Source organism: Podarcis vaucheri (assembly GCF_965113315.1).
Source record: "Podarcis vaucheri genome assembly, chromosome: 11".
In the NCBI taxonomy this organism is placed as follows: Eukaryota; Metazoa; Chordata; class Lepidosauria; order Squamata; family Lacertidae; genus Podarcis; species Podarcis vaucheri.
This window is the reverse complement of record NC_138749.1, coordinates 38,585,101-38,598,298: the sequence shown is the minus strand read 5'-3', so window position 1 is coordinate 38,598,298 and position 13,198 is coordinate 38,585,101. Positions and strand designations below refer to the sequence as shown.

The window sequence follows — 13,198 nt, the reverse complement described above, 5'->3', positions numbered from 1 at the left end:
TTTATCCCTCACACAGCTGCAGTTGCCATCACCTTTAACAAACTACAGTTCCCACAGGGGAAGGCCTGTGCTTTAAATGTGTGTGGATGTGGCCCAACTACACAAGCTGCAGGGCTGGCTTTTGATGAGCAAGCAGAAGGGTTTCTCCGATTTTAGTGCTGTGATGTTTCATGCCAATACTGGATATAATAGGTACCCACAGCTGACATAATAGGACATCAAAATGTTTGGTGCCCATCGTCTTCCCTGCTGAGTTCAGGACAACCCTGAGACTAAGGTGGGGGGAGGGAGGAAGTTGACAGACAGTGGATGTGTTAGAAGCAGTAGTATTTTCTAGAAAAAGAGGTGCCAGAACTCACCATGACCCTTGTTCTCTTACACAGTGGTGCCTCGGGTTAAGAACTTAATTCGTTCTGGAGGTCCGTTCTTAACCTGAACTGTTCTTAACCTGAGGTACCACTTTAGCTAATGGGGCCTCCAGCTGCTGCCGGGCCGCCAGAGCATGATTTCTGTTCTCATCCTGAAGCAAAGTTCTTAACCTGAGGTACTATTTCTGGGTTAGTGGAGTCTGTAACCTGAAGCGTATGTAACCTCAGGTACCACTGGTCTGAACAGAGACATTGGATTCTTATCTCATTATACATGACTAAGCCATTTTTCACCTTCTCACCCCTTGCCTTTTCCTGTAAGACCTATTGCAGTCGTTAAGAGTCGTCAACAGGCTCATCTCAGCTATCTGCCAATCTCCCATTCCCACCACCCTTCTGAGTAATACCCCTCCCCACCTTCTCACTATATAGAAGGATCTGGCAACTTCTGTTTCAGTGTATCTGAAGAAGTGTGCATGCACACGAAAGCTCATACCAAGAACTAACTTAGTTGGTCTTTAAGGTGCTACTGGAAGGAATTTTTTTATTTTGACTCAGGTACCACTGTAATGGCAATGGAGAGGTGCCGGAACGGAGTTCCAGTGAGTTCCAGCTGACAAAAGCCCTGGTTAGAAGAAGACAGGCAGGTGGTGGCTGGATGTGGGCAGCCTCCATAGACCAGCCTCTACTGCACAAACTTGTTGACCAGCTAGGAACAGACTCACAGCATAGACGTGCTCTGGCCCTTGGCCATTCTCTTTGCCCAGGCTTCCATTTTACTTTCTTCGTTGTTACACTGAGCTCACGACATGGGTAACCTATGCACATCCTTTGTATAATAATTTGATATCACCACCACAATTCCTGTCACACTCATAGTTTAAGACGGTTGAGGTTTAACATGTTTTTTTAAAAAAACAAAACAAAAAACCTAAATATCAGCTTTCCCTTAATGGCTTTTAAATGGAATTGTTACGAGACCTGTGTGCATATGTATGTGTGTCCTTATTAGGGAAAGAGGAGTGATGGATGTAAATCTGGGCCCGGTGCTGTTTTAACAGACCCAATCTAAAAATCTGAACTAGTTTTGGTTTGGAGGGAATCCCCCCCCCCTCCATCAGATATAATTCTTTAAGGCATGTTACCAGTTCTGATATTATCAGAAGTCAAAGCTGGGAGGGGGCGGGGAAGAATAAGGAGAGAATATCAGGGGAAGTTTTTGGTGAATGTAAAAGCAACAGGTCACCTATCATGCTTCAATCTACTAGATTGCTTTGATGACTTTCAGACATCAACAGCAAGTAGCAGAGCACATTAAATAAGCATTTAATAAAGTCTGCCGGTCTCAAGGGAGGAATACAACTTTAATTTGGAAAAAAAACAATTCAGTTCTTTGTGGCTTGGGTTTTCACCTTTGTTCAGTTTGTGTCAAAGCTTAATTCTACCATCACAGATTGAGATAACCATCTGTTTTCCATTTAAAGTTTTGGTTTAATTGGGGAAAGGGGTCTCCATGACCTTCTGAAAGGTCGGTCAAATCAGTTTTTATTATTCCTATTATTTTACAGAGCCATTATATTTTCCACTTAGATCATCCATAGAAGTCCTTGAGTGAGAGACCAATTCAATATTTACATTCTGTGCTTCTCATAGAAAGCAGCTTTTCAGTATAGCTGGTCTATTAAAAAAAAAAAGAATTTCTAGAGTGCCAATCACTACTTTGTAGGAAGACGCAAAATAAAGGCTCTTATTGAGCCCTTTCTGGGGAAAAAAGAATTATAATGCTAGATTTCTTGGTTTTCAGCAGCATCTGGGGACCTAATTCCCCACCGGTAGTTTTACATGCTACATTTTTCATCAACATGCAAGGCATTGTCTCAGGTTGCCCTCTTTAACTGTATCAGCCATTTGCCAGAGGCAAGCCATCCCATTTGTGCCACAGATTTAAATAGACTTTAGTCAATGTTTTGTTGCACGCCAACCCCCAATCCCTGAGTGGTGTGAGATTCTAGGGGGTTCCAGGCACTCACCCAGGTTCTGTGTTTCCTTTTGGAAATGAGGCACAGGAGAGACTGCAGTGTATTTATGATATATGGTTCATTTACACACACATATACAATCTGAGCCTACGATGGAGGGATTCACAGTATTATTAGCACCCCAAGAGGGTCTTGCTTCTCCCATAGGTCCAGTCTAGGATTCAAACAGACAGCAAACATTGTGCTCTGCCTGCTCCTCTGCTTCTCTGTCACATAACTCCAGGCTCCCTACTCCAAGATTCTGGCTCACATTGCTTCTCCCTCTCTACTCTCTACTCTGGCTTTATCTGTTGAAGCAGGAGCCCCACTCATTTGCTGCTGAATTCATAGTCCACACACCTATGGGAAAATAAAGCCACTTCTCTCCCCATTCCATGATAAATCACCTGAGATGGACAGTGATGTTCCACCCATTGGCTCTACCCCAACCATCACATCCTCAGGTCTCCCTGTCCCACTGGCCACATGTTGGGAGCATGTTGGTGCAAGTTTCCAGGTCATGAGGAGAGCCTACACATGTTTATCGGTTTACCCATTCTGTTTATTTCTCCAACACATGGATACCATGGGAATGGCATCAGGACAACATGGGTGAGATCAATGACTGATTTCTCCCACTCATGATATTGTATATGTGTGATGTATATTTATTAACACCTGAACAAGGCTTAGAAATGTGTTATTTAAAAGGGTTATATATAAATCCTAGGCAGGGCTCTGTAGACAGGATTGCAGCACTGCTTCTCTTCGAACAGAAGTGAGACCAGGAAGGGAGACTGGGCTGTGTTTAAGGGAGCAATGCATTGTTAGTTCATTAACCATGAAGCCAACACAAAGTGGCCATTTGTGTCTAGTCTTGGTCAGCCAAAATCTATGACCTTTTCGGTTTGTGGATTAGGTCATCAGACTTCAGCCTTGGAAAACAATGAATTTATTGTACATCCAAATTTAATCTGTGGCTTCCTTTGCAGATTTCCCCCCCATGTTGACATCAGTGTAAAGTTATAAAAGACATCCATCATTTTTTAATGCAGGGTTGTAGTTTCATTCCCATGCAAATGGAGATATATAGAATCATGGGTTATTACTAATGTATTGTCATTTCTCTGTTTTGGCAGTGAATGTTGTAGCAATGCTTCAGGAATTCTGGGAGAGCAAGCAGAAACAGAGAGGTGTGTTTTCAAGTGAAGGCACAGTGGTCTACGAGTCACTAAATTCTCCTGGGCCTCCATTTGTGAGTTATGTTACCCTGCCTGGAGGAAGCTGCTTTGGTAACTTTCAGGTAAGAATATACGCTGATGCATTTTAATGAAAAAGGACTCTGCTGAAAGTAATTCAGTCTGCCATCATGACTATCGCTCTCTCTGTCATAACACTAGAACTTTGGGTCAACCAATGATGTTGGTTTGGAACCAAAGGAAGTTTTTCCTCACACCATGCACACATTCAGATTATGTCTGGGCCCCTCCACCGACATTTCAGGAACCTCCTGTCAAGAGATGCATCAGTGGGACAAAACAAGAGTATACTATAGATAATGATGCATCCCTAAAACAATTTCCAACTCTTTTAAAAATTCTTATCTGTCTCCACCCTGAATTACCCTGTGTCCTGATCCCCTGGCCTACCTGGCAGATGGTGTGCCAAGACAAAGTCCCAAGTCCAGAAGCCAAGTCACACAAGCCAAGTCCAGGAAACACAATCTGGGGTCAGTCCAAGTAGTCAGGATACAGTCTAGAGTCAATCTCAAGGTAGAAACCCTTGGACCTCCGTGAAGGTCCAAGGAGAATCCCAGGCAAGGTCCCTCAACATGGGCAGTTGAGCAGACACAGTACCTCAGCTCTGCTTCCTTCATATCCTGTGTCTGCTGATTGCAGCATCTGGGCTTGATGAGGCATGTGACCCTCACCTGCTTTCAGATTGCCCCAGGTGAGGAATCACATGCCTCCTTCCCTGTCTGGCCAGCTAGTGAACTAGGCTGCAGGCCCTGGCCTTCCTCTGTTTCCTGGAGTGCCCTGTCCACTGTTCCCTACGTCTTAGGACCAGCTGTGTTCATGGGGACAGGGGCCTCTCTAGTGAGGGGTCCCACTACTCAGCTTCCTGTGCACTAGCCCTTGCTTCCTCATCATCGTCTGTCACCCATGAGTATTTTCTACTGAGGTCCGGCACCGAGGGCCTTCTGGCAGGTCCCTCACTGTGAAAAGCAAGGTTACAGGGAACCAGGCAGAGGGCCTTCTCGGCAGTGGTGCCCACCCTGTGGAACACCCTCCCATCAGATGTCAAGGAAATAAACAACTTTCTGACTTTTAGAAGACATCTGAAGGCAGCCCTATTTGGGGAAGTTTTTAATGTTTGATGTTTTCTTGTGTTTTTAATATCCTGTTGGAAGACGCCCAGAGTAGCTGGGGAGGCCTGGCCAGATGGGCGGGGTATAATAAATTGTTATTATTATTACTACTATTATTAATATTACTACTACTACTACAACCTCTCCTTCCCCATCCCCACCTTGCTCCTGGGTGACCCACTCCCAGCTGCACCGCTCACCAGCATCCTTTTCCTCCTCCCTGAAATATTGCCAGTTCATGACACCATGTTACTGTATGTTGGGAGCAACGAGAATTCTACATTCTATTTCAAGAAAAATGCCACTCTTACAAACAACAGAAAACTCTTAACAAGAGAAGTCCCCTTTTGAAATCTGTGCCCCTTGCCATTTTTCTTCAGTTACTCATTCTAGGCCTTCTGTATGTTGTTTTTAATATTTATTTATCTGGAATATTTATAAACTGTTATAGCATTATGAAATTGTACAAAGCAATAAAAACAGAACAGATAAAATAGTTCTGAAATCAGATCCTGCCCACCCTTCTGGGAAAACCTGTAGAATGTTTTCAGCGTCTGAGGAAATGTAGGCAGTGTCAAGAGTCTGTCTAACTTCAGTGGCTGGTGTGCATAGGAAGTGCTCAGAAGTGCAGTGAGCAGATTTAATTCAAACTGGGTAGAATTTCTTGAACTGGCAAGGTATTTTTAAATGCTTCTAGTCAGACTGGGCTGCCAAAGTTAGTTCCCCCCCCCCTATTTTACTTCTTAAAATATTATGTGAGAGAGAATTTGTGGTTAAATGTGGTGTGGTGAATTTGCTGTATGCTTTTTATAAAAACATCTTACTATCTTCTATGCCATCATCGCTGCATAATAGTTCTCTTTGGTTTGCCATCACTTCCAAATACGTCAATAAGCAATCATTTCTATTACTCATGTCACATAAATGTCTCCCTTGTGCATTCCAAAAGAGCTTATAATGCACTTTTAATGCTTTTTGTGTATATGGGCCATCCATTATGTTCAGCCTCAGTTATCAATACTTGTGCATCAATACCAACTTAGCTCTAGTTGTGGTAGCTGTCCAAGAGAACATTGGGCAAGTTACATAGGATTGAGCCCATCTTCTCTTTGGATGGGTCCCTCAAAAGCTTTTGTAAATTGATCCCTCCCAGAAGATCGTCAAAAGGGAGCAGATGGGTCTAATTGCAGAGAGGAATTTCCAAAGAGTAGGGAATCAAGCACTGGAAATGTTTAATACAGATTCCAAATGAATTGTCCCGAACCCCTGGCAGAAAGTCAGTATTTCAAGTCCAAAGTCTAGGTCCAATGGTCAAGCCACACAAGCAAAGAGCAAAGTCCAAAGGCCAGGAAACAGTCCAGGGTCAATCCAAGTAGCCAAGTCTGAAGTCCAGCAGTCAGAATATAGTCCAGAGTCAAACTCAAAGCACAGTCCTATCAAGGGCCAGGTGCATCCAAACCAAGATCCATCAACATGGGCAGTTGAGCAGACACAGCACCTCAGCTCTGATTCCCTTTGGTACTTTGCATGCAGGTTGCAGCATCTGGGCTGGATGAGGCATGTGACCCTCACCTGCTCCAAGCCTAGTCCAGCTGAGGAATCACACCCCTCCTCCCAGAGCTAGAGAGCCCCACCTAGCCAGCTAGGGAGCTGGGCTGTGGGCCTTGCCTGCCTCAGCCTCCTAGACCACCACTCCCGCTGCTTCATATGCCTCAGAGCCTGCCATGTTTATGGGAACAGGGGCCCCTCTGGCTCTGCAGATGGGTTCTGTTGCTCTGGTTCCTGTGCATTGACCCTGGTCCCCTTGCCATCCTCTGCCACCCTTTGAGTACTTACCTCCCCATCCCCTGCTTGCCCTGGTGCATCCCTGTCCTGGCTACATCCCCTGTCAGGGTCCTCTTCCTGCTCCCCATCATACTGACAGTTCATGACAATACTGGTGGAGGATGGGGGGATGACGTTGGATGATGTCTTTGGGTTTCCACCAAGCTTGTGATTTTGTATATGTAAGACGGGAGTTTCTAGTAGAAGGGACAACTGAAGTGCTTAACTTTGTTAAGTTAATGGCACTAGCTGAGCCTACTATGCATCCTTCTTCATATCTGAAGAGCTGATTGCATATGGATGTGTTGCCATGACAACAGGTGATGCTCTGTTAGGAAGGAATAGGCCTCTCCTCCTTCACCTTTGCTGGAGGCTGTGTCATATTCTGGGTAGAACAGCAACAAGCCAGGAACTAGTCTGGTCTAGACCGCTCTGGAGCTGGAAGCTGGTTAGACACAGAAGCTGGTCTTGCTCTCTGTGCTGAACGCGCAGGAGCCCCTGAAGTTGCCTACAGCTCGGAGTTTGGGATGCATGCAACAATACTTTACCTGAGAGGCATGCTTCCCATCCATAAAATTCTGGTAAGTTTAATAACTTGCATCTATAAGATAAAATTCACAAAATAAAAAGTGCACAATCAGCCAACAACCATATTTGACTGTTTCCTTAGCCTACTAGTCACAAACCCTATCTGGCTTCTTCTAGAATAGAGAATAAAATACCTTTAAACTTATTATTTGCTTTGGCTGAGATATTGGCATCTTTATTTTTGTTCAATTTGCTCATTGCTCAGCGATGTGTTTGTGGCTCAATTTCAGTATTGAGCAGTGGGCAATTTTAATTTTGCAGAAATTTAATGGATTTTTCACAGGCAGGTGAGTACTGAGCTACCCACCCCCACCCCCACCCCTACCAGGGAATAATGCAATCCTCTGGCCTACACGAAGGCTTAGTGCTTGTGAAGTATGTATCAAGATATCCACATTTTCCTGGTGTCCTTTGTATCAGGATGTCACAAGCACAGCCGTTCATGAAAACAGTACTTTACTTTCCAGTTGCAGCAAAGCAGGGCAACTTGAGGCCTATCTGATAAATTTCTGGCTCCCCTTTTCTTGAACTCTGATGTCAACCCACTCATAACGCTAGCAGATGTTTTTGCTTTTCTTACCAATAGGAATGTCACTGCCCAACTATTCATTTCAATATAGTGAAATAGGTTTAATACATCTTTAATTAACAACAAATGAATCCATATAACTTTTTTTAAAAAAGTATTTTTTACATATGGGGATTAAGCTGGGGGGGAGGAATGCCTTAACCACCACTTGACCAATACTATCGTAAAGATAAATCCCCTGTACTTTGTCAAAGTTTGAACGCACCTGTGCTGGATGTCAAAGAAACATATGATTTAGGCTAAGTCTAGATATTGTGCCCCCTAAAAGCTGCTCCAGAGGATTAGGAGAGTCCCAGGATATATCATTGGATGTGACATTGAGGAAAGGGGCGTGTAAGGGGAATCTTCTAGCCTTTGTGCCTTGGTTCACCCCCCAGCAAACGCTTGCTGGGGCCCCAGAAACATGTTTTAGCTATGCATAGACTACAAGGACTTGTGATGTATAAATACCACCTCACTTAGCATTGCAAGCAATTCCCCATTTATGTAGGTGATTACATTCCAAATGCAGAATCACATAAAAGCATTTTCCCCACCCCGTTTGGCTGTGTGAGGGAGGGCCATGCTTTCCTCCAGTTCGCGGTATATTCAAGGTTCAGACATCTTGCTGTGCATTAGAAAAACATCATGATTTGAAAACAAACACACTGCTCACCTGAGAAATAGAGAGAACAGTGAAGCTATCATGGAATAATAAATCTGTGTACTGAAAACAAGGCAAATCTTGCAAGAGATATTTACGGAGGTATCTCACTGCAGATTACAGTTCCTGTGACCAGACGCATGTCAGGTAAGCAGCAGCAGACTCTTATCTATATCCTAGTTCCTATTATCTATCAATCCTAGTGATTGATATAAACCTTTAGAAAGGGCCTGTGTTTCATTTTTACTATCGCCCAATGCAAGGATGTTATTGCAATATTATTCATTTGTATTAAGTTGTTTTCCTTCTCCTTGCCTGCAACACATCCTCCCACACTTGCAAACTACCTAGCCTCTTTCAGCCTTCTGAAGAGTCATCCAAAACTGCAAAAGGAAATGGTGTACAAACTATGTTTAAACTAGGTACTTTTAACTCCTTTTATATAAAGCTCTGCAAACTTCTGAGATATGCAATAGGGTTTCTAATACAGAATATGCCATTATTTATTTCCACCCTGGCAAGAGCCTAATTTCATTACCTGGGCTTATTGTGATTTACAGAGATCTTTAATTCACTGGGCATGGAGAATCATCACCTCAAGTATATGAGCATATGGTTTTCATCTCCTTCATTGTAGCCTTAGGTAACTTCCTGAAACCACATCCTTGGCTATTACAAGGCATGCAGTTGTCCCCCAAGTCTCTGCCTTCTGTTTCCATCCAGTGATATTTTGCATTCCCTTCCTTTAATCTCTAGATTCCATCCTTAAACTGCTGCAATGATTAAAATAAATAGGGACTTTAAATTGCAGAACTCAGACCACATAGTTTTCAATTTTAGCCAAAAGCGAGGGGAGGGGGGAGTTAGAAATCATTTAACCACATAATTTGCCTGGTTTTTCCATCCTTGGGTTAAACCTTCTTTCAGTTAATCCAAATACATTCACAATCTTCTGGTTGTGGTGTCCTCAGATTGTTCCTGGGATCTGTGCGTGTGAAGAATTTCATACATGCTGATGCTTGTCTACTGGCAGCTATTCTTCCCCCTTCCCCACCTTATGTAGACTCCAGTTCCTCTCAGACCCAGCCATCATAGCCGGTGGCCAGGAATGATGGGAGTTGTAGCCCAACCATGTCAGGGGAGGGCTACAGGTTTCCAAACTCTGCAGTAATACTGAATTAGATGGAACAATGTTCTGACTCTGATAAGGCAGCTTCATATTGTTACATCACCTCAATCTCCACACCTCTGTGATTCCAAGGGTTCCAGGTTACCCAGGGTTCATGTTTCCTTTGGAAATGGGGCACAGCAGAGGCTGTGGTGTCATTATGATACACAGTTTATTTATACATACATACAACTTGAGGCTGTTCAAAGCATTACACTCAAAGCACGTTCTGTCCCTCTCATGGCTGCAACGCTGGATCCAAAACTGTGGCCTTCGTAAGCAAGGCTTCGGAGTGGGGCAGTTGTGGGAGGCACAACCAGTGCCAGCCCGGTTGTGTGCGTACCACCAGGCAGGTAAACAGAAGTATTTCCTCCCAGAGATTTACAGGGGGTGGGTGTTGGTAGTTTGGCCAATATGGAAGCAAAAGATTACTTCAAAATTCAGGGTAGGGTGAAATTTGGGACACTGGTGGATGCTGTGCATAAAGATGGAAGAGAAAGTAAATTTGGTTTTCATTCTAATAGAACCTACCAATTTTGATCTTACATACAAACTGAAAAGCAGCCGTCATTCAGGCATTTCACTTCTCCAGATTTTATGGTGTGGTTCTCCAACCAGTTGATGTGCATAAAAGTGTATCTGTTTGGGGGAAGTTTGCATGAGAAAGCTCTCTATGCTCCATCGGTTTACTTTGCCTACTCCATGTGCATTTCCAAATCAGAATGTCTATCAGAAAGGCGATTAAATAGCAGCACAGAAAGAAACATTCCAGCGGTCTTTGCAACTTACTCTGAACTCGCAGAAAAGGTGCTGACATTAAGTTAAAAGGAGGGTCCTGTCAGAGCTCACTCAGAATCCTTCAGACTCTACAGAGAAGTATCCAGATTGTCTGAGTTGTGTTGATTTTTTTAAGGGAGTTAGGAGAAACCGCATTTGCTGTGCAACAGCTTCTCTAAGCACCAGCTAATTCTCCTTCAGTTCTAGTGGATTTGGGTGATGTAGGCAATGTTTATCCTAGCATAGCAGCACTAGCTAAAAGGTGTGAATTTACATTGGAGGGTTATGTGTGATGAGCCTGTCAGCAGTACTTCTCCTCAGATTTAAAAATCTGCCTCTTAAACTATTCTTCAGAATTTAAAATGCCGGTTGAAGGATATGCTTGAAAACTCAGTGGCAAACCAATGGCTTGATTGTGACCACAGACCACACAGAAGGATAATGGGGTTTGGGGGTTTTTATTATTATTTCAGTTTGTGCACCTATCTGCCTTCTCCCCCATACCAATCTTTCTTTTTCCTTGGCCTCACAGAAGAGGAGAAATAAGCACTCAAAACCAGAGAGCAAATCCTTACTTTGCTTGTTTACTCAACGTGTGTGCATTTGATAAAATATCTCCTGCCAAATCTACTCCCATAATAACTTGTGCACTAACAAGTTCACTTCTGCGGTCTTTCGTTCTTCATTTCTCCCTGCAGAAATTAGAAGGCTTAGTTTTCCCCTCCATTTCTCCCTAATGGCACAGAGTGCAGCAAAATGATCCCATAACTGATTTTGGATTGGCTTCTCCCAAGCCATGCCATTCATGGCAGGCACCGAGCCAAGCTTGACATACGAAGGAATGCTCTGGCAAATACTGAGGCAAATTGGGCAAGTAACATCCCAGAACAAAAGCATCCTGGGGGCTTATTTATTTTAGGTCAGGGTGATCCCAGAAGTTTACAGCAAAAGTTTTAAGATGCATGTAAGCTCTTTGGAACAAAAAAAATGTCGAAAGATGCAAAGGCAACCCCGTTGCCCAAATAGCATGTCAGGTAGAAGCAAAGGTCTGAAGAACATATTATGAAAGAGTACATAATAAAGCCCTATGTGGCCTAGGACCCATGTACCTACGGGACCGCCTCTCCTGGTATGCCCTGCAGAGGACCTTAAGGTCCACAAATGACAACACTTTGGAGGTCCCAGGTCTCAAGGTGGTTAGATTGGTCTCAACTAGGGCCAGGGCCTTTTCAGTACTGGCCCCGACTTGGTGGAATGCTGTGTCACAAGAGACTAGGGCCCTGCGGGACTTGACATCTTTCCGCAGCCTGCAAGACAGAGCTGTTCCGCCTGGCCTTTGGTTTGGACTCAGTCTGACCCTTATGTTTCCCTCCCCTTATGGTTTTGATCTATGGGCTACTATTAAAATGAGGCTGCATTTTAAATTGTATTTTAACCCGTATTTTAAATTGGTTCTCTCCCCCCCCATTATGTTTTTATTGTAATTTTATTGGTGTTGGCCGCCCTGAGCCCGGCTCTGTCTGGGGAGGGTGGGGTATAAATAAAAAAATGTTATTTTTTATTATTATTACAATGCAAGAGACTATATACCGATAAATGAAAAGTGAATTGCATGACATGAGCCAATCGGGACTAGCCCTACCAGTTGGCAGGGTGAGGTGTCTGCCTCAGGTGGCAGATGCTGCGAGGCAAAAAACAGCAAGGCATTGGAGGACACAGCTATGTGTTGCCTGCTCTGATACTTTTTCTAACACTTGGTTTGAGCAGTCCTTGTAGACACCTTTGCCCTGAGAAAAATTAAAGGGTTGAGCTTTTAACAAAACTCTTCAGGGCTCATTTCACATATTGTAAGTTCCAATGAGTCCTGCTTTCACAGGATGAACTATTTATATTGCGAGAGGAATATTTTGGGAAATTAATTACAGAAGGCTGCAGCAGAAAGTCATGTGTCAAGGAGCTAAACAATAATTCTCAATTTGCTTAAGCTTTTCTGTCTGCTATTACTTTCAGAAAGAGAAGTAAAATATTCCTGATTTGTAAATCTCTTGGCCTGCAAAGATTTGCCATTTGCTTTCAGACTTTGATCTGCAGCTTTGCTGGTCTTACTTAAAATAAATAGTTACTTTTATCTTTCCTTTTACTAGGTTTAATCTTCACAAAGATTGTTTAAATCCAAATTATTTGGATAGGTTTCTATTATAACGTTTATTATGAAAAGCACACAAGTCTGAATTTTGTCTTGGAATCTGAAAAAGTAAACATTCATTTTAACCCACAAGAGAAGGTTGAAACTAATATAAGAGTTTGGTGAGTTATGTTCCTCGTGGAATGAGCAGATATAGGTGGACTTCTCAAAATACAGTTTAAAAAATGGTTGCTGAAGAGGAAAATGACATTTAATTTTACATAAGGTTCCCCCACCCTTTTCAAGCTAGGAATAATAAACACAACACAACCCAATAAATGTTTAATGTCCCTTCAGAACATAATAGCCCTGATAGATCAGACAATCTACTCCAGCATCCCATATCTCACAACTCAAAGAGTTCCCACATGTGCCTGGGAAGCCAGGAGTAGAATTCTAACCCAAGAAGAAGGTGGGTCCCACAGATGATATGAAACATCCAATACATGGGCCTTGTTGGCACATCATGGTCAGTCAAACTATGTGTGAAGGAGCTCACTCACACCTGCTTTGTTCCTCCCTGGCTTTTTTAGCTCAGTGAGGCTCAATTCTGTAGCCAAGGTTATACCTATGGTTACAGGTGGTGGTTAAGGAAGAAATGCCTTAAGCACAATCCTGGGTGCAGATGACATGCTAAGCCAAACCTCATAAAAGGTGCTGAAAGGACACA

General features: G+C 43.3%; 1 protein-coding gene across 1 annotated transcript in view; it reads left to right on the top strand.

Annotated features, from left to right (window-relative positions):
- LIX1 (limb and CNS expressed 1) overlaps positions 1-13,198 on the top strand; it is a 34,717-nt gene that overhangs the window by 8,163 nt on the left and 13,356 nt on the right. Inside the window, exon 2 of the mRNA XM_082191500.1 lies at positions 3,526-3,689. Coding sequence (XP_082047626.1) covers positions 3,526-3,689 — 164 coding nt within the window. The remainder of the gene's footprint in view (positions 1-3,525; positions 3,690-13,198) is intronic.